Below are 25,710 nucleotides of genomic sequence, written 5' to 3'. Positions count from 1 at the left end.
ATGTACTGGCATTTATGGAGGCAAATCTCTCTGCTTTCTTGGCTGTGATTGCTACAAGGCAATGAAAAAGAACTCTAGACCATGACAGTGTCATGAGTTACTGCCTCTGCCATCAGGGCTCTATACAACTAGTAATTCTGATAAAAGACTGTCTGTCTCATATGACTGGAAGTATCATATAGGCTGACAAAGTGAACAGCAACAAAATAGTACATCTTTCAGTTACTTCCTGCATTATGTTACATCAAGTGGCAGAGTACAATGCATTTTAAAATAAAAAGTTGACATGAATGATTATATAGTAATAAATGAATAACAAAGACTTTTAAATGCACACGTAAAAAATAATCCAGAAATCACCTTCCTTTACCTGTTTTCAAGCAACAGAACACAGCTGGCAGCTGTTTATGAAAGGGGATCAGTGTGCTAAAATGCGCTCAGTCTGGAATAATAACTCTAGAAAAAAAAATTCAAGAGGTGTATTTTAAGAACAAATCAAAGAAAACAAAGTCACAGAACCTGAGAGTTTCAAAGCAGTCTCCTCCTCATATGTCTCCCTTTCCCCCAAAACAAACCCAAGGCTATAAAAAGCTTCAAGAAAGATTTTCACAGGCGCTGAGCTTTCAAAAGGAAGAAAGCCCCTAAGTATTCTTTGTGCATTTCAGTAAGGAAATTTCCCCTAGATCTTCCACACTTCAGTCTTTTCCGCGATCACGCACCAATTGGCATGGTCAAAGTACGAATGAGTAATATGTAGCTCAGGAATATGACGCTCTATCAGCTCAGCCAGCTCCCCTTCTTTAAAAACATGGTAGTACCTCAGCCAGGCCCCGTCTGGACCCGCCTGCTGTCCGCTCTGCGTGGCCAGGGCACACTCATTGACCACTTTCTGCAGAGAAGAGCCCATTCTCCTTTTGTTCTGAGGTTGGCAGAAAGCTCCTTCTTTTGGGTGATGGTCTATTTTAAGTTGTTGTCTGACAGCTAATTCTTTCTGATGTGAAATCAGGTCAGGTAAACACACTCCGCTGCAGTCGTGAAGGCTCTCTGCAGCCATAGGGAGCTGTAGAGTTGCTTGCCCTAATTCTGAATAGCAACTTCTGAAAGCCTTCGAGCAGTGTGACATGGGCAGCACAGGTTTAACAGCCACTTCAAAAGCTGTTGTCTTTTCAAAAGTTGGTTTGCAATGTAGAAAAAAGTCAGAAGCGCGTTTCAGAAAGCCATGCTCTCTGTTTTTTCCAACTTTTTTTTCTCTGTTTAATTCATTCAGCTGAACACCGTAATTGCGGTACCTAATGAGCTCTTCTTGGTGCCACTGATCATCCACATCTAATACCGAGTCAAGTGATCTTGAGAACAGAGACCGTCTCAGAGATTTCTCTAACACCCTGTGCGATGCTTTTTTCTCCCCTCCACAGGACGAGCTCCTTGACGTCCTGTGTACCTCTGATGTCCCATCCAACTTATGACAGGGCTGGTTCAAAGCCAGCTCTTTGTCCTTGTGAAGAACTGATTTTTGTACGCTACGTGAGCAAGGCTCACCTAAGGAGCAGGAAGGAGGTGAAGGATTCCAGGGAACAAAGACATCTTGCTTTTCAAATCTTCTCCGTTTTTGCTCCATTGCCCACACATATATCATTATCTGGCCTCCTACTCTCAAGATGCGAGCCATCTCTTTTATTGCTCGCATGCGCCTCTCTTCCGTTGAAAAATGGTGAATCACTAGAACAGAACAGATAAGGTGAATAAGTATCCCTCGAGGCACTAATGAATACAGAGTATAAGGACAAGGACTGGCTCTGACACACTGGCAGCCGGTGGTTTGCACCACAGGACTACATCATTTATCTTCCATTGTGCTATGTGTTATTGTACTACCTCTAACATCTCTAACATTGTACTATCTCTAACTCTTTAGAGTTCATAACACACTGACTTATTTTAAAAACAGCAGAATTTAGAAACATCGGAACAAGTGACACCTTTCAGATTGGCAATAAACAATGCAACAGTCTTGTTTTCTCAAGAAAAGGCTACCACTTGGTCAGTGGCAAAGCCACCTGGCCCTTTTTGACCCTCATCTAATGCTCATCTGCAGCCTGAAAAAAGCAATTCTGAGAGACCAAGGCCATACATGGTCCTTGCAACAGTCGTGCTAGTGATCCTGCTGACGATAACTAGAAAAAAAAGGTTAAAACTGCCTGCCCATTTCTTCTCCTTTATGGACAGATGTCAGTAACAGAGCAGAAAAAAATGAACAGTCACTGTCAGCCTGAGGTAGATCTAAATCATCAACATATGGATGAAAGACACGGTCAATTAGCATTTGTGTACTTCTGCCGTTAGCAAGCATATATCACAAAACCAAATAATTAGATAATCCAACTCTTGCTTGATAAGGCTCACCAGCACACAAATATGTGTGATATGGAGAAATTCTCATCATTACGATGGCCAAACTCAAGCAGACCCAGCTTCGCTTGAGTCAGAACTGAGTTTAAATCTGACTCTCATTTCAATAAAAATTTTTGCCGCCAAAAGGGCAATTGATCTCTGGATTTGGCAGGAATTTGCCAAACAGCTCTGAAACTGCACAGCTCTACTGCAATTCACAACAGATGTCAAGGTTGATCAGGTCTTGGTGAACAGTAGGGACTTCAGCAAAGTTTCAGTTACATAAACGAATGTTACATGAGAAACAAGAATAGGAAAAAGTCCTGGTATAGCGCTGGAAAGGAAAGGGCACATACTAAAAATGCTGAAAACAAAGAGCAATAGAATTAGTGATATTTATCCAATCTTATATTTTCCTCAGTGAAAATGCATATGCCAGTTTGGGCAGATATTTCTACACAAACCACTCAGGTTACAATGATAAGCCAGTGTTTGGTTAAACTGTTGTGGTGTTTTCCAAAGAAAAATAACAGAACTTTCAAGAAAAAAGAAAAGGTGCAAATATCAATTCTTTCTAGAAAGTATAGAAAATACTAGCAGAAGCTCTGTATCTGCAGCCTCTCTGTGTCTGTCAGAGCGGCCATTCACCATCAGATCCATTTTGCCTCAGAAAAAGAGACACTTTACAATTAAAAGAATAACAGCGTGCAATCCAGCTGAGATAGGAAAACACTCTCCCTGCAATGAATGATGCATTCAGAGCCTCGGCGGCAATGTCAGGATCAAAAGGCAAGCTTTGAAGAAATAGGGTCTTTTAACATTTAGTTATTCAGCTGCTCTGCCTGTAGGTTTCACTTGTCTGAGATGAACAGAATTCAATTGCAAAAGCTCAGGTCTTCCAGCACTAGCCGAGATGTTGACATTGAAACATTATGGCCTTTTTAATTAAAAAAGCATCAACTATCATTTAAGAAATTACAGCATATTAATAAAATCTCACGCTGAGCAAAACTTCAGTGTTGTCAAGATAAATTTGTCAGGTAATTTTAAAAGTGAGGGGTGATGTATTCCACTTAAAAACAGTATCCGCATGGGGCAACATCACACTATCCTGAAATCATAGATTATCATGCAAATTATAGCAGGATTGTTTTTAATCAAAGCCAAACCTGTCAGGATCCAAGATCACCACGCAGCCACATTTACCTAAAGCAGGCAGCTTCTTAAAAATAATTTCTTTCTTTTCCTTGACATTAAATTCCTTGTATGTTGGAACTGGGTTTAAGCTGAACAATCTGTACTGTGCAGGAAAGGTGGCATTTCAGAGATGGAGCAGCTCATGCTAGGTGGCAGTGAGGCACAAAGGCTCACCAAGGGCCTGGCTGCAGCCCAGCAGTGACATGAGCCTGCTTCCCTCCCCTCCGGTGGAAATGGTTCAAATCAGCTTCTCCTCCAACTCCCCTCATAGTAATGAGTAGATGGCACTGGGGGCTATAGTTCGTAAAATCATAGGATGGTTTGGGTTGGAAGGGACCTTCAAATGTCATCTAGTCCAACCCCCCTGCCCTGGGCAGGGACACAGTCTACTAGATTGGGTTGTCAAAGCCCCATCCAACCTGGCCTTGGACACCTCCAGGGATGGGGCATCCACAATTTCCTTGGGCAGCCTGTTCCAGTGCCTCACCACCCTCATAGTGAAAAATTTCTTCCCAATATCTAATATAAATCTACTTTCTTTCCATTTAAAACCATTGCCCCTGTCCTGTCACTACATGCCCTGGTACAAAGTCTCTCTCCATATTTCTTGCAAGCCCCTTTTAAGTATTGAACGACTGCAATAAGGTCCTCCTGGAGTCTTTCAGCGCTACACCCCTAGAACAATCTTTCACCAGCTGTTCAACATATTTTAAGATGAATTCCCACCATCCAAACACTATAAAACAAGGGTCCAGATACTCGAAACTGCATTTGCCATAATGACCGGTTCTTTAAATGAAAATCAGCTTTGTCCTAAATTACAATAAATATAGAAGCTTGAAGGTGGTGAGAACAATATCAGGGCAGAGGAAGCTCATCCTGGGTTGGAGCAAACATCCCTCCAGCATGGGGATGTGGCAGCAGTCAGCACCAGATGTTCAGGAAAGAAAGAAGGGAAGACTACTGATGCTCTCTCCCCTTGTTTCCTGTGGTCAGCAGCCTGAGAGCTTCCTCAGCCACAGGCCAGAGCTTGTATCTAATAGCCAGTGATGGATCTTTCCTCCATGAATACTTTCTTGGACTCACTTGTACTTTGGATTACACAAATTCACGTCAAAGGAATCTGCAATTTAATTACATACTTTTTAGAAAAATTGTTCCTTCTGTTTTAAAGCTTCCCCTGTGGTTCTCCTGTTGTAAGAAACCATAAAAATTTATTCCCTATTCACTAATTTAATATCATTTGTAGGTTTCAGGATGCTATCCCCCTCTGCCTCAGGAGCAGTATGATGTATACACTTCTTTAATGATACTTTTATGATGATACTCTTTTTTCTTAGGTGAAGAGCCCTAGCCCGTTAATCTATCCTTATACATAAACAATTTGTACCTTTGATCATTGTAAGGACCTTATTTCCTTCCAGAGATGGAGAAAACCTGAATGACATGCAGTATTCAAGATACGGATGCACCAGGTATTTATCTCCTACAATTCTTCTGGATTTTAATTTTCGTCTTTAATACTTGAATACTTTTTTGACCAGGTTTGAACAGCTAGCTAATATTTTTCAGGGCAATGAAAAGGAGTCTGATAATGACTTCAGTATCTCTTTCCTGAACAAGAATAGTGGGTACCACTGTGTCTGTAGACTTAAGTTATTTTTCTTCTGTGCACATTACCTAGCATTTATCCACAAGTAATTTTCTGCAATTTCGCACCCAGTCATTAGTTTCACATGAGACTTCTTTTGCAACTCTTTGCAAAACTGAATAACTCTGCGTCACCAGCAAACTTTATCACTAGCCTATTCATTTCGTATGTAATTATAAATTACATAGGAGTTTGTTGAACAGTGGCCTTTTTACAGGTGCCATACACCTACACTAGGCATTCAACACTGAGCCTTTCAGTACTTTCCACACTTGTCTGCTACCATTTTACCCTTCGGGCATTCCCTTTCAATTTTCCTTACGAGATTCTTCCTCTCTGGTAGTAAACTTGTATGCAGTGGATTTTTTACAACATTTTTGTTCCTAGCAGGAGGTTCGATTACGCTCACATTACAGGCAGTGAGATAATGTGGTTCGTGCACAATTACTTATTGATGTGGGCCTGATGCACCATTTCAGACTAATAAGAGTTGTTTCCCTTTTGTGGGTTCTCAGATTAATCTTTCCAAGAGGCTTCGTGCCCCTGTGTATCATTTATACAACCTACATATGGATAATTGCAGTTTCTCAATATTGTGTTTTCTGCCCTCACAGCCCTCACAATCTCTCTTAATAATCTGTGGTCATTTTCTCCAAGTTTATTGGAGTTACCGATACATCCTTATTATTACACTGTTCTCCTCTGTAGCTGTCTACCTACTAGCATTTCTTCCAGAAGTTTATCCTCATGCTTTTTTCCACAGAAGAATATTCAGAGCTTTCTAGCTGTTACGCAACCCTTGTAACAAAAGCTAGAGAAAACTCTGAAGTTAACTACAAAAAGGGCTTTAATGAACATTATACCATGATCATACTAACCAACGCCATGCCATGGCGATGAGGACAAGTAGGACCACATTCAGTTTTTTAAACATCCAAACAAACCATTGCAAAATGGAACAAGCACAAAAATACTTGTTTAGGGTGAGCACAGATGCTTGTCCAAAACCCCTGGCAGCTCTTTGCAGCAGCAAGGCCTTGCTTCATGGATCAACAGATGTTACAAATCAAGCATTCCTTTTCATTTTGGCCATACATTCCCCTCTCATCTACTGAAAGTCAATCCAAATTAACTTTGTGCCATGTACTGCTCATTCCCACCACTTTTGTTTAAATTGAAGACAAAGATTTTCCATAACTGAAAAATACATAATGCAATTTTAGATTTCAAATGGGGGGGGGGGGTGAGGAGGAAAGGAGAACATTTCGAAGATTCTTCTCTTCTTCATTTCATAAGAATATAATTAATTGCTCCTTCTCTTAATACTGTGACTAATCCTACTAAAAGGGATTATTTAGAACAAGAAGACAATGCAGGATACATTTTTGTGTCATTCAGCTGTCTTCAGAGAACAAAACTGAAAGCATCAACAACTGATTTTTTTTTTAGAAGTCATTTTCAAAATGAGTATTTTAGGTCAGTGATTCAATTTAAACCCTGTTAAATGGCAAAAAGAAATCTGTGTAATCAGAAATTGCTTTTCTCTGTCAAATTTCTTTACTGAGGTTAAATCCCTTCAGAGACATTTGGAAAGTATTTAAGGATCACAGAATCTTTATCTTTGAGACTCTTTTGTATATGCTGTATATACACTTCAGATGTCACTTTATCTCTGTCAGCTCTAATAATAGGAACAATTGAAACATATATAGAAGGCATGATTCTAAGTTAAATATGATTTTATTCTCTTCATTATGGTGGTATCAAAAATAAAAAGGGGAGGAAAAATACTAATCTACTCAAGAATTATTTAAAGGAATTACTGAGTAAACTTCAAACAGTGTTTCCATTAAAAACTTTTTTCTATTAAAAACATAACTCCTTAATTACTTACGTTGGAAAATTTGTTCTTTCTTTAATTTTCCCACATTTGTGGTTAGCATTAGCAAATGAGGATGTTGCCTTAATAAAAATCATTATAATTATGAAATTTAATTAACTTATTAAAGCCTTGATTCAGGAATATAATTATATGCTTAATTTTAAGCATTTGAGTAGCTACACTGGTTTCAGCGGGATTACTTCTGCCTTTATATTAAAGACAATTCTGAAATTCTTGTCACAGCAGCATAGAAGTGTGGACACCTATAGCTAAAACCAGCAAAAGAGGGTAATAAAATAAGGTCAAGTGGAGCAGCTCTCTTCAAGCCGCTTCCCTCCTTTGCTTCGTGCCATCCTCGAGGCGCCTGCTCCGAGCCTGGATTACTCCTCCCTTCTTCCCACCCAGAGCAGCAGGGCTCTGCCTGGAGCTGCTGCCCCAGTCTCACCGGTTGCAGAACTTCTGGGGTTCACCTGGTGGGCTCTCAGAGCCGGCTCTGTCTGCTCTTGAAGCCCATTTAATCTTGCTTACACACTTTATATTAGTCACTACATAGAGAGGAAATGATGCAGGCAGCTGCTGTCTTTCCTTCCTTCCCGGGTGTGCTCCTACGTGCGGGGCTACAGGATTAGGCTCCTCTTCCACCCGCCTTGTGGTTTTTGGCTGCAGATTCCAAGGTATGGTGGTGGTTTTCTCCATCCAGCGCAGATGGGTGTTTGAAGACTGGGGCATGTCCCCAGGTATTGGAAATGCGGGTTTGAACCCCCCACCAGCTGAGGAAGGAGGAGCATCCAGCTCTCCCACTTTCTGGGTGAGCACCCTGAGGACTTGGCTGCACTGGAAAGAGGAAAAAAGCAAAATCTCTGCAATGTTCTGTTAGACACCAACACCAAAGGAGGCCTCGGCACTAGGGATCCTCATTAAGTGAAGAAGGTTTAAATGTGCACCCAGCTTAGGTGCCTGAACGCCGTTCCGGATCCATTCTGGATTTCAACATCTTACTCAGCAGGAGAATAAGCTTTTGGTAGTACAGAGTGAAATCCTTGAGCTCGGAAGCCTGCTGTTGAGTGACAGCACAAACCTGCCAAAACCATCATGTGGCAGCTGCTCAGCCATCTCTCCTTCCAAAACTATGGCTGTGTTGCTCTGCGCCCCGAGATAGCAGAGGACGACAGCCGCACATGAGCAAGTTGTGCAGCTGATGAGAAGCTGTCACCTCTTCTAATGACGCCCAACAGCCGATCAAGACCTTGAAACCAGGTAACGTTGTTAAGAAAATGTGGGTGAGATTTAAAATAGATATACTGTCAACATGACGACAGTGATAAGACCACAGATAGCCAACTGTGGTCTAAAATAAATGATTACATTTTAAAATGCTGAGCAGGCTGCTGGATGCTACTGTGAAAATTAAACTAAATATAAGGGTCTGTTTGGAGTTTTGCACCACTTCTGCACTCCAGTAACTTGGAGCAATCGAGGGGACCGTAAGGTGCAGAGCTCATTCTATTCTGATGCACATTTTTCTAAGAAAAAAAAAAGACAGAGTCAAGTTTTCTGACCTGATCCCATCCTGAGATACCTATGTATGATCCACTGGGAATAAACTTAGGATATTGTTGATAAATCAATTATCACTTGCATGAAAATATAAACGTAAGGAACACAAAGCTTCTGGTTTAATTGAGATAGAAATCAGGCTCCTCGCTGTTAGTAAGAATTGCACCGATAGACAACGCTATCAGCTGGCAAGACCAGTGAGAACAACCGCGTGAATGACAGATAAAGCCTGCAGGTGTTAACCACAGGCTCTCACTGCCCTGTGGAGCTTCTCTGCATCTCTAAGAATTTGTGATTGCTAGCTTAGAAATAACTGCATTATTCGCTTTAAATAAAACACTAATGGTGGTGAGATCAAAGCTGAACTCAGGTCTCACAGATGTCTCAGAAGAATCATAGAATCATCTAGGTTAGAAGGCACCTTTAAGATCATCAAGTCCAACCATCAACCTAACACTGTCAAAACCACCACTAAACAAAGTCTCTAAGCACTATGTCTACCCGTCTTTTAACTAACTCCAGGGATGGTGACTTCACCACTTCCCTGGGCAGCCTGTTCCAATAACCCTTTTGGTGAAGAAATTTTTCATTAGATCCAATCTAAACTTCCTCTGGCCAATTCCTCTTGTCACTTGGAGACGAGACCGACCCCCACCCCACTACAACCTCCTTTCAGGTATTTGTAGAGACTGGTAAGGTCTCCCCCCTCCTTTTCACCAGAATAAACAACCCCAGTTCCCTCAGCCACTCCTTGTAAGACTTGTTCTCCAGACCCCTCACCAGCTTTGTTGCCCTTCTCTGTACTTGCTCCAGAATATAAATGTCTCTCTTGTAGTGAGGGGCTGAAAACTGAACACAGTATTTGAGATGTGGCATCACCAGTGCTGAGTAAAGGGGGACGATCACTTCCCTAGTCCTGCTGGCCACACTATTCCTGATACAGGCAAGAAGCAGAGGTAGTCTGTGGGTGGCCTTGTCAAAACCAGAATATCCCACTATGGGTGGCATTTCTCCTCTGTCTCCAAGGCCTCTTGTGATATTCTGACTGCCATTAGGGAGGAGAGTTTGCCCCTGTGAGAAGAGCTCTATTAACATTAGGCAGCGACTGGTTATAGGAGAGTCAATGGATTTTTCTCAAAAAGGCCATGTGGCCTTTACATTAAAATAGATGCAGAAAAATGGAGGTCGTTCATTTTCCAGCTCCAAGGTAGAATTAAACACTTGGCCCAAATGTGACCCAAATTGGTCTAACCTGCTCTTAAAAGCCTTTTAATATCTGAGGTAAACAACCTTTGCTGCAAGGTAAGATGATTTTTTTTCTTTCGATGTCAAATAAAGATTAACTTTCTGTAAAAATAATTTATGTATTTGAAGACTATTACGTTTCCTTCAGTCTTTTATTATTTTTTTTCTTGATTAACCTAACCCAATTTCTTCAGCTTCCTTTAATAATTCAGATTTTCCAAACATCAGTTATTTAAAATGTCTCCATATTGATTAAAAACTTCGTAAGGCGTGGTCCCCAAAAGCAGATATGATATTCCACCTTGGATCTCAAAAGTACCAAACGCAGGAGGGTGACTCATTCTTCTGCCTTCCATGAAACTGCTCTGTCACCACACCCCAGACAAGTATTTCCCTGGTCTTGTAAGAGCACGACACTACTCATACATAGTGGCTGTGCTCCATCTTGCCTGGCCATTATTTCTCCCTTTGTTCATTGAATGTTTCCTTCCCAAGCATAGTATGTCCGTCTCGATGGTTTCTGTATCTCTTCTTGTTGATTTCAGACAACTCTCCATCATTTGGATGTCAAATGCCATCTTCCAAAATAATTCCAACTCTTTCTACCCAGGAGTCATTCACAAATTGTTCAATATGCTCTCTAGCTTCCTATCAAAGTTATTAATTAAAAATTTGCATAGAAACAGATGTAGGGTGCGTCCCAAGAGCATCCCATTTGAAACATGTCTGGATTAGACAGTGAACCACTGATTCATTTTGAGAATGATTTTTTTCCATATTCTTAGCTCTATTTACTTATTTTACTTGCAACAATGACATGTGAGTCAAAATATATCATGTCTTCTCCTGCTGCTCTGTCTATTGGGATGATTACCCTGTCAAAGACAGAAAGCAGATTGGCTTGCTCCTGACAAAGACATGTTGACAGTTTCCCATTACATTAGTATTCTGTAGGTTTAAATAATTTATTCTATTTAAATTAGATTATTTAAATTATTTATTCTCTTATCCTTGCATAAATCTAAGTTAGACTGGCTCCCTCTTGATGTTATTTCTCTCTCTTTTGGAAACAAGTATTATATATGCTTTTCTTCACTTGCTGGAGATCTTAAAGATAATCTGCTAGCTCACAAGTAGTTTAAGATTAATTTTATGATTTCCTAACAATTTGTGTAACCTAATTTATCTAAATATTCTTTAAGACGTTACTTCCTTTTCACAGGTTAAACTCCTGTCCTGTGGTTAAAACTCTACTAACTTATTGATGACTACTATTAACCAGAGAAAAACGCAACTTCCCCGTGTTATTTGCTCTTTTCTTTTTGTTTTCCTCTTGCTTTGTATGCATTTATAAAACCTCATCCTAATTCTAATTCATGTTATGCTGTAGTCATCCTGACTTTGGTTCTTCACACCATCCCTTATAATTATTGATCCTCATGCTTTTTGATGATTTGTTTTCAATTTTTACAGCATAAAAGAGTTCCTGATGCTGTCATACCAGGCCTCATTATACTCTGCTTTCCACTGGGACAGGTTGCTTGTTGTGCCTTGAATATTGCTTCTTTTAGGGAATCTAATTTTCTGACCACTGTGCCTTTTTGTTGAAAAAAGTTAAAAACCTGTTAGAATATAATCCTGATTGATCCTTAGGAAAAACAGAAATTAAGAGAACTGGCAGGTAGTGATGATATACTTATCTGACCAAACCATTATGTAGAAATAACCAAGGTTATGCAGAAATACGAGGTTTCTTTATAGGGTAAAGAAATTATGACATGATGGCTTTGCAATGTTGTGCCCATATTAAGTGGCACAACAGTGCAATACAACTACACTGATATGATCTGATACTAACACTTGGTTTCTTCTTGCTCAGTGTCTCATTGAATTTTACCATAAAGACAGGACCTTATATAGTAAGGAAACTCTCCTGGACCTTTTATTTGGACTTCTTTAAGAATCACACTATTTGCAATTACGCAGACTATTTTCTGAGACAGTGCAAATTAGAGGACTAGACAGATTTGTGTCTTTTAGGTTCCCCTCATTTTCTCTGTTAAATTACCACAACTAAAAGATCACAGATTAAAGCAAAGTTAATTTTCACATATTGGTATTAACACCAAGGAAAGCCATTTGATGCTCTTCACTCCAGGAACCCTTTTTTTTCCCACTGGGATGAAGAGTTTGATCAGATATTTCAGTAATATAAAATAACTTTACTGAGTTGAGTATCTGACTCCTAATAAGAGAGGAAAATGTGATGTCTTCAACTTTGCATTTGGAGGAAAAAAATTACTTATCTAAACTAATAGGAAAAGCTGCTTCTTATCCCTTGCCCATCACAGAGTCCAAGAGCTCTGCATATACAAGATTTTATTAACACAGAACATGATCTTTGCATGTAAAAAGGAAAGCCACTTTGACAAAAGTAAAGCCATGCTAAAAAATCAGCCCTGCATTATGATTCCGAGCAATTCCTTAGCCAAAATGGAAATATGAGTGCCAGTCCTCTTTCCATTCCTGCAAGTGGCAAAAATCCCACTTATTTCAATAATACAGGAATGGCTTCATCATGCTAACAATAATGAAGGCATCAGTATATGGCAAAGGGGTTGATTCTGTTGTTTGGTGGTATTAAATCTCAAATAAAATTATGCTATGAATACACTGAGAAAGTGAGTGTGATTTCTTTCTTTCAGTGAAAACATTGTGGAATGAATTGCATACTCACAGGGCAAATTTGTCTCCTTGAAGAGAAAGTTAAGTGTTTTAAAGCAGCACATTCTAAACTTTTGCTGATATATCACATCTAGATTTGTTTCTTGTCAGTATAGGTTATCGCGTTTATGGAACTGGCAAAAAATCGTTCACTATATATGCATACGCAATAGGTGTTGAGTAGAAGGAAAAATCATCAAGTTAGGCTTGACGCTCCTCCTCTACCAATATTTCTTACCAGAGACCTGGCTTTAGAACACCTACAGAAATTTCTTGCTTCCTTTGACAATCTCCTGAAGATTAGAAGAAGACATGCTTATCCAAACTATAGTATATATGTACTATACTAGCATTATACTATATACTATTATATATAATAATTCAACATTTTTTTTTTAATCTTTATAATACATCTAAAGCATATTTTTCAGCAATAATAAGGAAATATGATCATTATTATGTTTCAAGCATGGTCTGTGAGGGTAAAGGCTGCAACAGAAATAACTTCGTAATTTGCAGCCATATTATGGTGCTGAAAGGGCCACAGTCCATAACCACACAGTTCTGCCTGTCACCTGAGTGTCCTTCTGGATTCCTCACTAATTCCAGCTTCTTGGACAACAGCCATGCAAACGTGGCTTTAAGCTTGCTATGGATGGGAAGGCCTGTAGTTCTGCATCTCCAGCAGCAATCCCAGCCCAGCTACTCTGCTTTTCTATAGCCTGTTCACAAGTTCTCCTGGGACACTGACTCTTTTGAGTCAGACAACTTCTGAACATTGCTACATACCCTTTTCAACATCTCTGGCTTGTCCTTCACTTCCTTACCCTGGATTTCCACAGAATGCCAACTCACCTTTGGGCACACGATTGTTGTTACCCTGTCTGGGCAAAGGATGTGAACACCCAATAATAAGGAGTGTTAGCTATTTGTCATGTTTCCTAAATCATGACTGAAAGATTTCAGACAGTGTAGCTGAGCACTGTCCACAGCCCATACAATAATGTACCACTGACAATAATGCAATCTCAAATTTCCATCAAATGTCAAACTGTAAGACATGGACCTGGACTTGAAAAGTGAAGTCCTTCAGGGCTTAAAGAAAGGTCACCTGAGACATGGAGAAGAGGCTGTGTAAGGCTCACTATTCACTAACTTCAAGAGATGGGAGGTATTAACATTTCACTTTGATTTAACAAGGCTTAGAGACCTTCACACCCTTTTGGTTGAGAAAATGAAAATCAAGTTTGCTGAGCGCTGTAATTTGTTTTATTTCCAGTATTGTCCAACTTTTAATCAGTATGAGCTTAATACCTAACTTTTAAAAGGTGGTTGAGTAATTTCAAGACTCCCAAAACAACAGAACCTGCACAATTTAAAAGAGAAAAAAGTAAAGGCTAAAGCTGCCATTGAATGTCTGCTTTAAAAGTGGCAAAGACAGGTAGTTCCTCCATCATTAAGTTAAACTGAAAAGGGCAACTAAACTAAAAGGAAAAATCTTACAGTGAAGAAATGAAATCTGAGGTTATTAGATGAACGTTTTAAGGAAGCACTGCCACTGAAACAAGCACTTCTGCTTGCTTTGTCGTTGCCTCCTTGTTTCTTCTCTGCATTATCCCCAGCGTTTGCTGAAACAGGTCTCTCTGCAGTGAAGCACTGGGTAACTGATTTGGCTAAAAGTAACCTTCCTTTTTGCTGGTTACCTTCCAGACGGATCAACGTCATGATCATCCTCATCAGCACAAAAATGATTGTCTTGGCTGACAAACCATGGAGCATGGGAGTAAAAAACCTTTGGAAAGGTGCAGAAGGATTTAATACTGAGCTTCAAATATGCTCAGTGTTCCTAAGCAAGGTTTGTTGGATTTTGCTCCCGATAGAGCCAACATTTCAAATTTCTGCCATGTAATAAGGCAAAAATAAGGCTTTTCTTTCCTGATTTGCACACTGTACTCTAGTTGTGCTTGGATCAGAATAAAACAGCTCACATCTGTGTGACTTACCCATTTTTCAGTTTTTCACTGAGTTTATTTATAATAATATACACATATATAAATGCGTGTATATATGTGTATACACATATATATAAAATAATATACATTTCTTGTGTTAATATAGATTTACCTGGTCTACAAACCCCAAAATATTCTGTTGGTCACTGAAAAAACCCCAAACCTAGAAGAGACTAAATACTTTAAACCCTTTAAAGGTCTGACCTATAGACACTGGCAGTACGCAGAACTTACCAGCAATGGACAGGACAGCATCGAAACACTCACTTCGATAAGGTAGACACAAGCTATGGCACACCATAACTTCATGGCCTTCATTTCGTGCTGATTCCACCAACGGGAAACAGTAGTCACAACCCAGTTTATAGACTTGAGAATTGATGTGAAGGTATTTTCCACTTCCACAGCCTGAAGAAATAATGAGGAGGAGAAAGAAAGGTGGACATTTGGTGTCTGTATAAAAGAAAATGTATTCCTGACATAAGCCATGATGCACACCCTTGACTGGCCTAATAGCTTGAAATTCTCCACCCATTTTAAAGGAGATGATACAATTGCAGTGGAATTCAGGCTTTTTTTTACCATCACAGTACAATGAGCACAGACTGCTCCTTTCTGTCTAGCAGGCTCTCTGCTGCGTGACAGGAGGTGTTCAAGTAGGATTGCTAGAGAGCATTTACCTTGGCTTTCCCACCACATACAGAATCAAAAATATTTATGGTAATGATGCTACTGCAATTCTACTTGTAATAGACTCAAAATGCTAAGTGAAAGCATCATGTAGTGGGAGCAGAGCACTGAATTATTCCTGTGTATTGAAATGCTGATAGACAAACTAGACTGCTAAGTAATTAAGTCACTATTAGACCAAACCATTAAATCCATTGTTTGCTGTTTTAACTGCTGCTAATTGCTGTCACCATGACAACAGTGGAGTTTCTTTTTCGGGTATCTCCATGCAGTTTCCTTTCCATAATGGAGCCTGTGACACGGAAATTTACATCTTCCCAAACTGAAATACTTCTTGTGTTGAAATAAAGGCAGACATCTTTCGATAAGAACGGTTTTAATGTCAGCAGTAAAATGGTTCTTATCTAAATTTTTCATAGAATCATAGAATCATAGAATGGTTAGAGTTGGAAGGGACCTTAAAGACCATCGAGTTCCAACCCCCCTGCCATGGGCAGAGACACCTGCCACTAGACCAGGTTGCTCAAAGCCCCATCCAGCCTGGCCTTGAACACTTCCAGGGATGGGAATCCCAACATGTAGCAAATTGGGTAAGGAAGGCAAGAAACCACCATGGTTGAGCCGGGACCTGCTGGTCAAACTAAGGGGTAAGATGGGGCTACACAGGAAATGGAAGAAGGGACAGGCAACCTGGGAAGAGTATAGGGATGTTGCCCGGCTGTGTAGGAATGAGGTCAGGGAGGCCAAGGCACAGCTAGAATTGGACTTGGCAAGGGACATAAAGAAAAACAAGAAAGGCTTCTACAGGTACATTAACCAGAAAAGGAAGGTTAAAGAAAATGTACCCTCCCTAAAGAGCAGCAATGGGGAACTTGTATCAATGGAGGAAGAGAAGGCAGAAGTTCTCAATAATTTTTTTGCCTCAGTCTTCACTGGCAACCCCTCTCCTCCTAGCTCTTGTATTGATGGCCCACAAGTTGAGGATCCAGGTGACAAAGTCCATCCCACTATAACTGAAGGCATGGTACGTGATCACCTAAGGAATCTAAAGACATACAAGTCCATGGGACCTGATGAAATCCATCCCAGAGTCCTGAAGGAACTGGCTGATGAAGTTGCAAAACCACTTTCCATGATATTCGAAAAGTCATGGCAGTCAGGTGAAGTCCCTGCAGACTGGAAGAAAGGAAACATCACACCCATTTTTAAAAAGGGAAGAAAGGAGGACCCTGGGAACTACCGACCTGTCAGCCTCACCTCTGTGCCTGGGAAGATCATGGAACAGATCCTTCTGGACGCCATGCTTGGGCACATGGAGGACAGGGGGATGATTCAGGACAGCCAACATGGCTTTACTAGGGGCAAGTCCTGCCTGACTAACCTAGTGGCCTTCTATGATAAAGTGACTAGGTCAGTAGACAAGGGGCGACCTATGGATGTAATCTATCTGGACTTCTGTAAGGCCTTTGACACAGTTCCTCACAACATTCTACTTGCCAAATTGGAGGGATACGGATTTGATGGGTGGACGGTTCGGTGGATAAGGAATTGGCTGAATGGTCACACCCAGAGGGTGGTACTCAATGGCTTTAAGTCCAGATGGAGAGCAGTGACTAGTGATGCCCCTCAAGGGTCCGTGCTGGGACCAGTACTGTTTAACATTTTTATCAAAGACATAGACAGAGGGATTGAGAGCACCATCAGCAAGTTTGCAGATGACACCAAGCTGTGTGGTGTTGTCAATACACCGGAGGGACGGGATGTCATTCAGAGGGACCTGGACAGGCTGGAGAGGTGGGCCCAGATGAACCTCATGAGGTTCAACAAAAGCAAGTGCAGGATTCTGCACCTGGGAAGAAACAATCCTCAGTATAAATACAGACTGGGGGATGAGGTATTAGAAAGCAGCCCTGAGGAAAGGGACTTGGGGGTGCTGATTGACGAGAAGCTGGACATGAGCAGGCAATGTGCTCTCGCAGCCCAAAAGGCCAATCACATCCTGGGCTGCATCAAAAGAAGTGTTGCCAGCAGATCCAGAGAGGTGATTCTGCCACTTTACTCTGCTCTGGTGAGACCTCACCTGGAGTACTGTGTGCAGGTCTGGAGCCCTCAATATAGAAAGGACATGGACCTGATGGAGCGGGTCCAGAGGAGGGCCACCAAAATGATCAGGGGGCTGGAGCACCTCTCCTATGAGGACAGACTGAGGGAGCTGGGGTTGTTCAGCCTGGAGAAGAGGAGGCTCCGGGGAGACCTCATAGCGGCCTTCCAGTACCTGAGGGGGGCCTACAGGAAGGCTGGGGAGGGTCTGTTTACAAAGGCCTGCAGTGACAGGATGAGGGGCAATGGTTTTAAGCTGGAGAAGGGGAGATTTAGATTGGATATTAGGAAAAAATTCTTTACCATGAGGGTGGTGGAACACTGGAACAGGTTGCCCAGGGAGGTGGTTGAGGCCCCTTCCCTTGAGATATTCAAGGTGAATCTCGACGAGGCCCTGGGCAACCTGGTCTAGTAGGAGGTGTCCCTGCTGACTGCGGGGAGGTCGGACTAGATGACCTTTGGAGGTCCCTTCCGGCCTGGACCAATCTATGAATCTATGAATCTATGAATCTATGGGGCATCGACAACTTCCCTGGGCAACCTGTTCCAGTGCTTCACCACCCTCACAGTAAAGAATTTCCTCCTAATATCTAATCTAAATCTCCCCTCTTCCAATTTAAAACCATCACCCCTTGTCCTGTCACTACACTCCCTGAAAAAGAGTCCCTCTCCGGCTCTCCTGTAGGCTCCCTTCAGATACTGGAAGGCTGCTATGAGGTCTCCCTGGAGCCTTTTCTTCTCCAGGCTGAACAGCCCCAGCTCTCTCAGCCTGTCTTCATAGGGGAGGTGCTCCATCCCTCTGATCATCTTCGTGGCCCTCTGCTGAACCTGTTCCAACAGGTCATAGAATCATAGAATCATAGAATCATCCAGGTTGGAAGAGACCCTTGGGATCATCGAGTCCAACCATCTACCCTACACTACAAAGTTCTTCCCTATATCATATCCCCCAACACCACATCTAAACGTCTCTTAAACACATCCAGGGATGGTGACTCAACCACCTCTCTGGGCAGCCTATTCCAATGCCCGACCACTCTTTCTGTGAAAAATTCTTTCCTAATGTTCAGTCTAAACCTACCCTGCTGGAGCTTGAAGCCATTCCCTCTCGTTCTGTCATTAATTACCTGTGCTAAGAGACCAGCACCAACCTCTCTACAGTGTCCTTTCAAGTAGTTGTAGAGAGTGATGAGGTCTCCCCTCAGCCTTCTCTTCCTCATACTAAACAGTCCCAGCTCCTTCAACCGCTCTTCATATGATTTGTTTTCCAGGCCCTTCACCAGCTTCGTTGCCCTCCTCTGCACTCGCTCCAGCACCTCGATATCTCTCTTGGATTGAGGTGCCCAAAACTGGACACAATACTCGAGGTGTGGCCTCACCAGTGCTGAGTACAGGGGCACAATCACCTCCCTACTTCTGCTGGTCACACTATTTCTAATACAAGCCAGGATGCCGTTGGCTTTCTTGGCCACCTGGGCACACTGCCGGCTCATATTCAGCCGCTTGTCAGTTAGAACCCCCAGGTCTCCTTCTTCCAGGCAGCTTTCCAACCACACTTCCCCAAGCCTGTAGCGCTGCTTGGGGTTGTTGTGGCCCAAGTGCAGAACCTGGCACTTGCCCTTGTTGAAACTCATGCCATTGATTTTGGCCCAATGATCCAATCTATCTAGGTCTCTCTGTAGAGGTCCATGTCCTAATAATAATCCTTTTAATTATTTGTTTGCAGAATTATCTGGATCTTAACACAAAGTGCATTTTAAAGTAGATTATTGATTTTAAAAACTTGCCTTCTCACTTGCACCATAAAAATCATAGTTCAGACTAAGATTAGGGAGGTAAATGCATTGGGCTCACATAATACCCTGTACCTTGTGCAGACCTTACTTCGCATCCTGTTTATGGCTACTCTTACATCAAACCTTAAGCTTGGGTCAGAGCCCAGATTTTCTCTCTCTTTTTTTTTTTTAAATTGTAGTTATTTTGGAGCCTTCCAAATTTTTAAGTCGCTATATTTAGGTTACAGCCATCCCATAAGCACCTATTCTGAAACCCGGTGTGGGTCCCTATGTTTGATAAGGAGCCTCCCAGTCCCATCAACCTGTTGTGCCATTTGAATGGGAGATGAATCATCGCTGAGCTGCAGATAGAAGTCTGCTTCTAACTGCTTTTCTGATATTAACTGCTGATCCGATCTCCAGGGAATGAAAGAAAGATATCCAGAGAAAAGCTGGAGCACCCTCAGTCCTTCCCATGACTGACTTCAGCACCAGCTGAGAAGAGGTGCTGTGAAATGGTGCCAGCCCTTGGATAATATTAGACTCTATTTTCCAAGGAGACAGAGCAGGAAGAGGACTACCCTGGAGCTCTGACTGGAAGAGAACTCCAGGGCTTTTTCTGGTTTTCACTTTTGGAGGAAAAGGCCTCAGTATAAGCCAAACAAGAGCTACTATAAAGATTTCCTCTAATCGGACACCAGGGGCTGCTTCCCAGGGATGGAGGGGCAGGGGAGAGCCCTGCAGGTAGACTCCTCTCCAGCGCCGTGGCACCACTCTTGGCAATTTTTTCACATGAAACTCATCTCCAGCCACGGACAGCGCAAGAGCGTGTCAGCAGCCTCCATGGGCCAAAGCCCAGGAGCCAAGCCTGAGCTTAAATTACAGCATTACTATGACATCAGTAAAAATTCAATGTGCTGGCTCTTTGTACCTGTTTTATTTGTTGACATTGAAAACACAGCAAAATCTGCCAAGATCTGGTAGGAATATAGTTCCCAGCATTTAGACTGTGATAAACTGGGAAAAGATATGGTAAAGTTTGAATGACGCCCAAAAAGTTAGGGTGATTAGCTCAACCCTCAGTGATTTTTCCCTTTCACAAATGCTCCCGTGCTATAGCGGGGAGACTACACGTATGTGTTGCTGAAAAGGATTACCAGTCCAAAAAGCTATTTAGAAGTCTAGCCTACACATACAGAAATGATGAGTTAATGCCCAGATCTCATTTGGGCAACCAGCATGTGTCCACTTTTGGTGCAGGGGCTGAAGCCAGTACAGAGGCTTCCTTCCTATCATTTAGACATTCTCAAACCACCTGGAATTAAAAACTGTAACACATTGTTCCCCAAATCACTCAGGACAGTGTCACAACACTTGCTTCAAATTGGCCACACACAATACATGTTGTTAGAGCTAAGCAAAATTTCAAGTTCCAGAATTATCATCTCAATACACAACATTATCGTTATCATCCACTAATGATATTTAGCTTCAGTTTAGTGCTTCAGTTTAGTTGACCTGCTGGATACTGGGAAAAGTCAAATTGTCTTCCTATACCTACGAATATACCTACTACCTAGAGTACTGTGTTCAGTTTTGGGCCCCTCACTACAGGAAAGACATTGAAGTGCTGGAGCGTGTCCAGAGGAGAGCCACCAAGCTGGTGAGGGGTCTGGAGAACAAGTCCTATGAGGAGAGGCTGAGGGAACTGGGCATGTTTAGTTTGGAGAAGAGGAGGCTGAGGGGAGACCTCATTGCCCTCTACAACTACCTGAAAGGAAACTGTAGAGAGGCGGGGGTTGGCCTCTTCTCCCAAGGGAATAACGACAGGACCAGAGGAAATGGTCTGAAGTTGCGGCAGGGGAGGTTTAGATTAGATATTAGGAAGAATTACTTTACTGAGAGAGTGGTCAAGCACTGGAACAGCCTGCCCAGGGAGGTGGTGGAGTCACCATCCCTGGAGGTATTTAAGAAACGTGTAGACGTGGCTCTTCAGGGCATGCTCTAGTGCCCGGGATTGTTGGTTTGTGGTGGGGTGTTGTGTGTGGGGTTTAGTTGATGGATGCTGCTTGCTTTTTTTTTTTTTTTGGGGGGGGTGTTGTTGTTTGTTTGGTTTTGTGTTGTGTTTTTTTGTTTGTTTGTGTGTTTTTGTGGTTTTTTTTGTTTTTTTTTTTTGTTTTTTTTTTTGTTTTTTTGTTTTTTGTTTTTTTTTGTTTTTTTTTTTTTTTTTGTTTTTTTTTTTGGTTTTTTTTTGTTTTTTTTTTTTGTTTTTTTTTTGTTTTTTTTTTGGTTTTTTTGGGTTTTTTTGTTTTTTTGTTTTTTTTTTTGTTTTTTTTTGTTTTTTTTTGTTTTTTTTTGTTTTTTTTTGTTTTTTTGTTTTTTTGTTTTTTTGTTTTTTTTTGTTTTTTTTGTTTTTTTTTGTTTTTTTTTTGTTTTGTTTTTTGTTTTTTTTTTTTTGTTTTTTTTTTTTTGTTTTTTTTTTTAATGTGGTTGGACTCGATGATCTCAAAGGTCCCTTCCAACCACTAAGATTCTGTGATTCTGTGATTCTGTGAATGGTAGAGAAAAGTAGAAGGCAAATTTGATAGTCAGTCTGGCCATTTGGATTCCCAAGTCTGACTCACAAGCTCCAAACTCTTCTGCCGCAAACATTGCTTGAGAGAGAGAACATACTTAAACTGTGATTAGCAATGGGATAAACAACCCCACTCACCAATATCAGCAATCAGACTGCCTGGTTCCTGCTCTGAAATGAACTGCTGCACCTTTGGCCATGCCTTGTAGCGTGTGTCATTGAAGTAAGGAGCAATTTTCTCATATACGCTATGAACATGGTCCCTCTCGAGTTGGCTTGCCTCCTCCTCCATCACAACCAAGGCTAGGCTAACTCACTAGAGAAAGGAGAGGGAGAAAAACAAGTGCTGAAACCCTTGTTAACAAAGTACATTTCCTTAAGTTAAGCACTATGACATTGTTTATTTAGGAAATAGTATTTCCAAATACTATGTTGCCATTAAATTGTTGAGGCTTTTCAAGGAAGAAAGGTCATCCATTTTATGATTTTATACAATATATTGTTTTCTTATATAAGTCTGAAAGGAGTTTTATGACCTACCACTCAGCATTTATTAACTTGCTTATATCGTTATACTTTGAAAGTTGTTAACTTTTGCTTCCTCAAGTCTTCCACCCTTTTTCAGTCTACCCTTGAAAAAAGTATTTTCTAAGTCCTGTGTTTACAGACACATCTTAAAACACAGCAACTGAAAATGGTGATGAATACCAAAAGATGCTCAGAGTCTGAAACAAAAGCTCCGAGAGGCATCATTTCTCCTCCGCTTCATTCAGCAGCCGGGAAGATCCACGCTTACAGACTCCATTGCACAATTCATTGACACCGTGTGTTACAGTGAACAAAAATCTTTCCAGCTTCCCAAGCACCCTTTTTCTTCAGCTGTTCTGGATTGGTGTGGTGCACTGGTATTAGCAATGCCCCCCAGGAAAACTCTGTGATATTGTGAATAGTCTCTTGCATCTTAAGCCATTGTTCTATTCACCATGAAGTTTTTGTACAGAAAGACTGTAAAAACTGTGAACTTCAGTGAATATATGCCAGGATTTCCACTGATTTATGTGAAGACTTGGGCCACCCAGACAGGCTGCTTCTGCTCCACTCACATGCTGCAAACAGCTCCATGCAGAGTAACTTCTCCTCTGAGCCAAAGGTATCAATGACAGCACCTCACGCAAGATCTCTCACTGCAGGCTGGCCATTAATCTGACTCCTGATACAATCCTTATCTAGTCCTTATTTCCAAACCCATAAACATTTAAAATCCTGTCAACTCAAAAGTTCTGTGATTTCCTAGGCAGTTAGATCAAAGAGAAACACTGAAGCAGGCTAAACCCAATTTTGATCCTGCAGGAACAGCAAGAAAGTAACTCTGGAGGGGTTTTGGTTATGTCATTTATTAATCCAAGAAACTGTGCTAGGTATAAATCCTATAGCCCTTAGTGTCTTCTATCATATCAGATATTCACTCAGCATCACTGGGAAATTGCCCAGAATGCAAGTTTCCTGAATATCCTACATAGATCAAAGTGTTGACAAGTATTTGAGTGGGGTGCAGAAATTCTTTGGAAGATCATCGCGGTTCTCTTCATTATGTGCTGCTACATAACAGCCACTTTAGAAACACAGATTATTAAAAAAAAAAAAAAGACAATGAATGTGAGTTGCCTTGGTTTAGTCTGTGCTGCACTGCAATATCTTTTTAGCTTCTAGTGAGATTTAAAGCCGTCACCTTGCAAGCACTTCCACAGGTGCTTAACTCTGTGTGTGCAAACAATACCACTGACCAAATCCAGTGGGGACATTCCAGGCACAGAGTTCACCACATGCATGAGCGTGTACAAGACTGGCTCTCCAAGGCAGAAGGATTTTTTTTTTTTTATTGTTCTTCATTATAACCAAACTCTGCTGTAGAAGGTAGTTTTTTAAAAATACCTTCAGAAAAACCCTGGTTGAAATAGCTGAAGTGCTCTGCTGGGGATCATTTCAAGAGGAAGCTGATGTACTATCAAATATACAGGGAAAGGCAGAAGGAGGCGAGAGGAGAGGGAAATTGTTCTTTGGAAAAGCTGCAACATCATTTCAAAGCTTTGCTATTGCTTCATTTGACAAGAGGAAATAATAACTGGTGAACTGATGTAAGATCACAGGAATAAAGAGAACAGAGATGTGTTTAACTCTAGGCTTATGCTCAGGATACCTCACTTAGGCAGAGGGACAGTCTGGAAGATGCTACCAGCCTGAGACACTTAATTACCAGGAAAAGAAAGAAGGTGTTTATGAAACCACCTAGCAGGAGAAAGCACATAGTGAGACACCCTTTCAAACTAAGGCAAAAAAATGAGTTCTGTATAAAACAGTCTCTCCTCTAGAACAGGAGGGGAAAAAAAAAAAAGAAAAAAAAAAAAGAAAATAAACAGGGGCTATCATTAAATCCCACCTAAAATTAAGCAAGACATAGCACCTTTTGTTTTAAAACAGTAGCTCCAAGAGTGAGGGCAATGGTCTGGACTCTCTGAAATTTAAAAGTCCAACTCTGCAAGGCAGAATTAAGATAAATTTTCTGTAAGGTTCTTATAAGAAAGTAACCCTTTGTGGAGGAGGCTGAAGGAATAGACCAGACAGGTTGGACCCCAGCAACCACCAGTCATGCTATGGACATTTCTGCCCAGAGGAGTCCAATGAGCACCCACCTCCTACGCTTACCAAGCCATAAACCACAAAATGCTTGTCAACACCCCATTTAATGCTTTTAGTACAACAGGCTGAAAACCGTGTAAAATACAGCATGCCAGATAAAGAGAGCAAAGAGATGTTCAAGGGCACAGCCACTAATACTAAGTAAAAACCTTCAGACAATCCTAGGAAGCTGGTTACAACCCGCATTGCAGAAGCAAGAAAAAAAAAAACAAAATCAAAAAGCAAACATGGATGCCCACCAATCTAGCCTGCGGGAAAATCATTTCTGGGGGATGGACTGAGGTTCAAACATATGTTTTATACATACCACTCTGAATCTCAAAGACTATCCATTTCCTCTATCATGCACGACATCCTTTCTCTAGTCACAGGGAAAGCCAGAAAATAACTTAGGAATCAAGCTGTGCATCAGGAAAAAAAACAAAGACATTTTCTGCCCAACACAAAATTGGATATTTAGTGCTGCAAATGTCACACAATGGCATTTTACATTGGTGGTGTTTGCTTACTTGCATAACAAAGGCTTTGGGGAATGCAGATATTTTCTTTTGAGCACACTCACCCCTACCTTTATGCAAATTAAAAGAAACCTAAATCTATTCATGCGGGGCTGGCAGGAAAGCAAAACGAAGAGGTACAGAGCAGCAGTTCAGCCTGACTGCCTGTCACCTAATCTTTAGTTAAACTTGACACAACTTGATTGAAAGTGAAATTAAATTTGAGTTTAAGCGCCATTAAAAACTTCTGAGTTCATAAGTGTTTATTAACTTCCTGAACGCTGTGAAGCCTCTGACTGTTCGTGCGGGATGTGAGCCTCGTGCAGGCTGTACCCCAACTCAGCTGCTCTGATTTTCAATCTAATAAGAGTATAAACTGAATTGGTAATAAGTTTGCTTTTGACAGGGAGAGTCTTCTAGAAGGATGTGTCATCAGAGACCTCCTGGATGTAATGAGTAATTCCTGATTAAAACAACGCCTATTCTTTCCCTCTCCCAAGGCCCCTCCAGCCCCTTTGGAGCCCCGTGCACGTGGGCCACGCCATAGAAGAGCTGGTGGGAGCGCAGGAAAAATGGGGCTGGCTTGGAGACGGGTCCCAGTGGCATGGAGCCCTCCCTGCCCCAGGCTGGACAGAGAGACAAAACCGGAGCTGCCCAGCTGAGCTGGGCTTCTTCAGGAACAAGATTAACTTAAGTCTTGAAGCAATTAGTGCCAGC

General features: G+C 41.4%; 1 protein-coding gene across 1 annotated transcript; it reads right to left on the bottom strand.

Moving 5' to 3' along the window:
* Window positions 1-679: 679 nt before the first annotated feature.
* On the bottom strand, window positions 680-22,091 carry LOC141466243 (probable tRNA methyltransferase 9B). The gene is made up of 3 exons (XM_074150069.1): window positions 21,938-22,091; window positions 14,894-15,067; window positions 680-1,719 (listed from the first exon to the last, which is right to left on the bottom strand). Exons 1-3 carry the CDS (start codon window positions 22,089-22,091, stop codon window positions 680-682), a joined length of 1,368 nt encoding a protein of 455 aa, XP_074006170.1.
* Window positions 22,092-25,710: the final 3,619 nt, after the last annotated feature.

Source organism: Numenius arquata, chromosome 1 (assembly GCF_964106895.1).
Source record: "Numenius arquata chromosome 1, bNumArq3.hap1.1, whole genome shotgun sequence".
Taxonomy (NCBI): Eukaryota; Metazoa; Chordata; class Aves; order Charadriiformes; family Scolopacidae; genus Numenius; species Numenius arquata.
Note: the sequence above shows the minus strand (reverse complement) of the source record. Positions and strands in the feature narration are given on the sequence as shown.

What these genes read in the sequence shown, in the direction of transcription:
- LOC141466243 (XM_074150069.1), bottom strand. Translation starts at nt 22,091, where the DNA reads ATGGAGGAGGAGGCAAGCCAACTCGAGAGGGACCATGTTCATAGCGTA. An exon ending in CAGTCTGATTGCTGATATTG is followed by an intron (nt 15,068 to 21,937) that starts GTGAGTGGGGTT and finishes TTATTTCTTCAG; the next exon opens with GCTGTGGAAGTGGAAAATAC. An exon ending in TGCTGTCCTGTCCATTGCTG is followed by an intron (nt 1,720 to 14,893) that starts GTAAGTTCTGCG and finishes GTTCTGTTCTAG; the next exon opens with TGATTCACCATTTTTCAACG.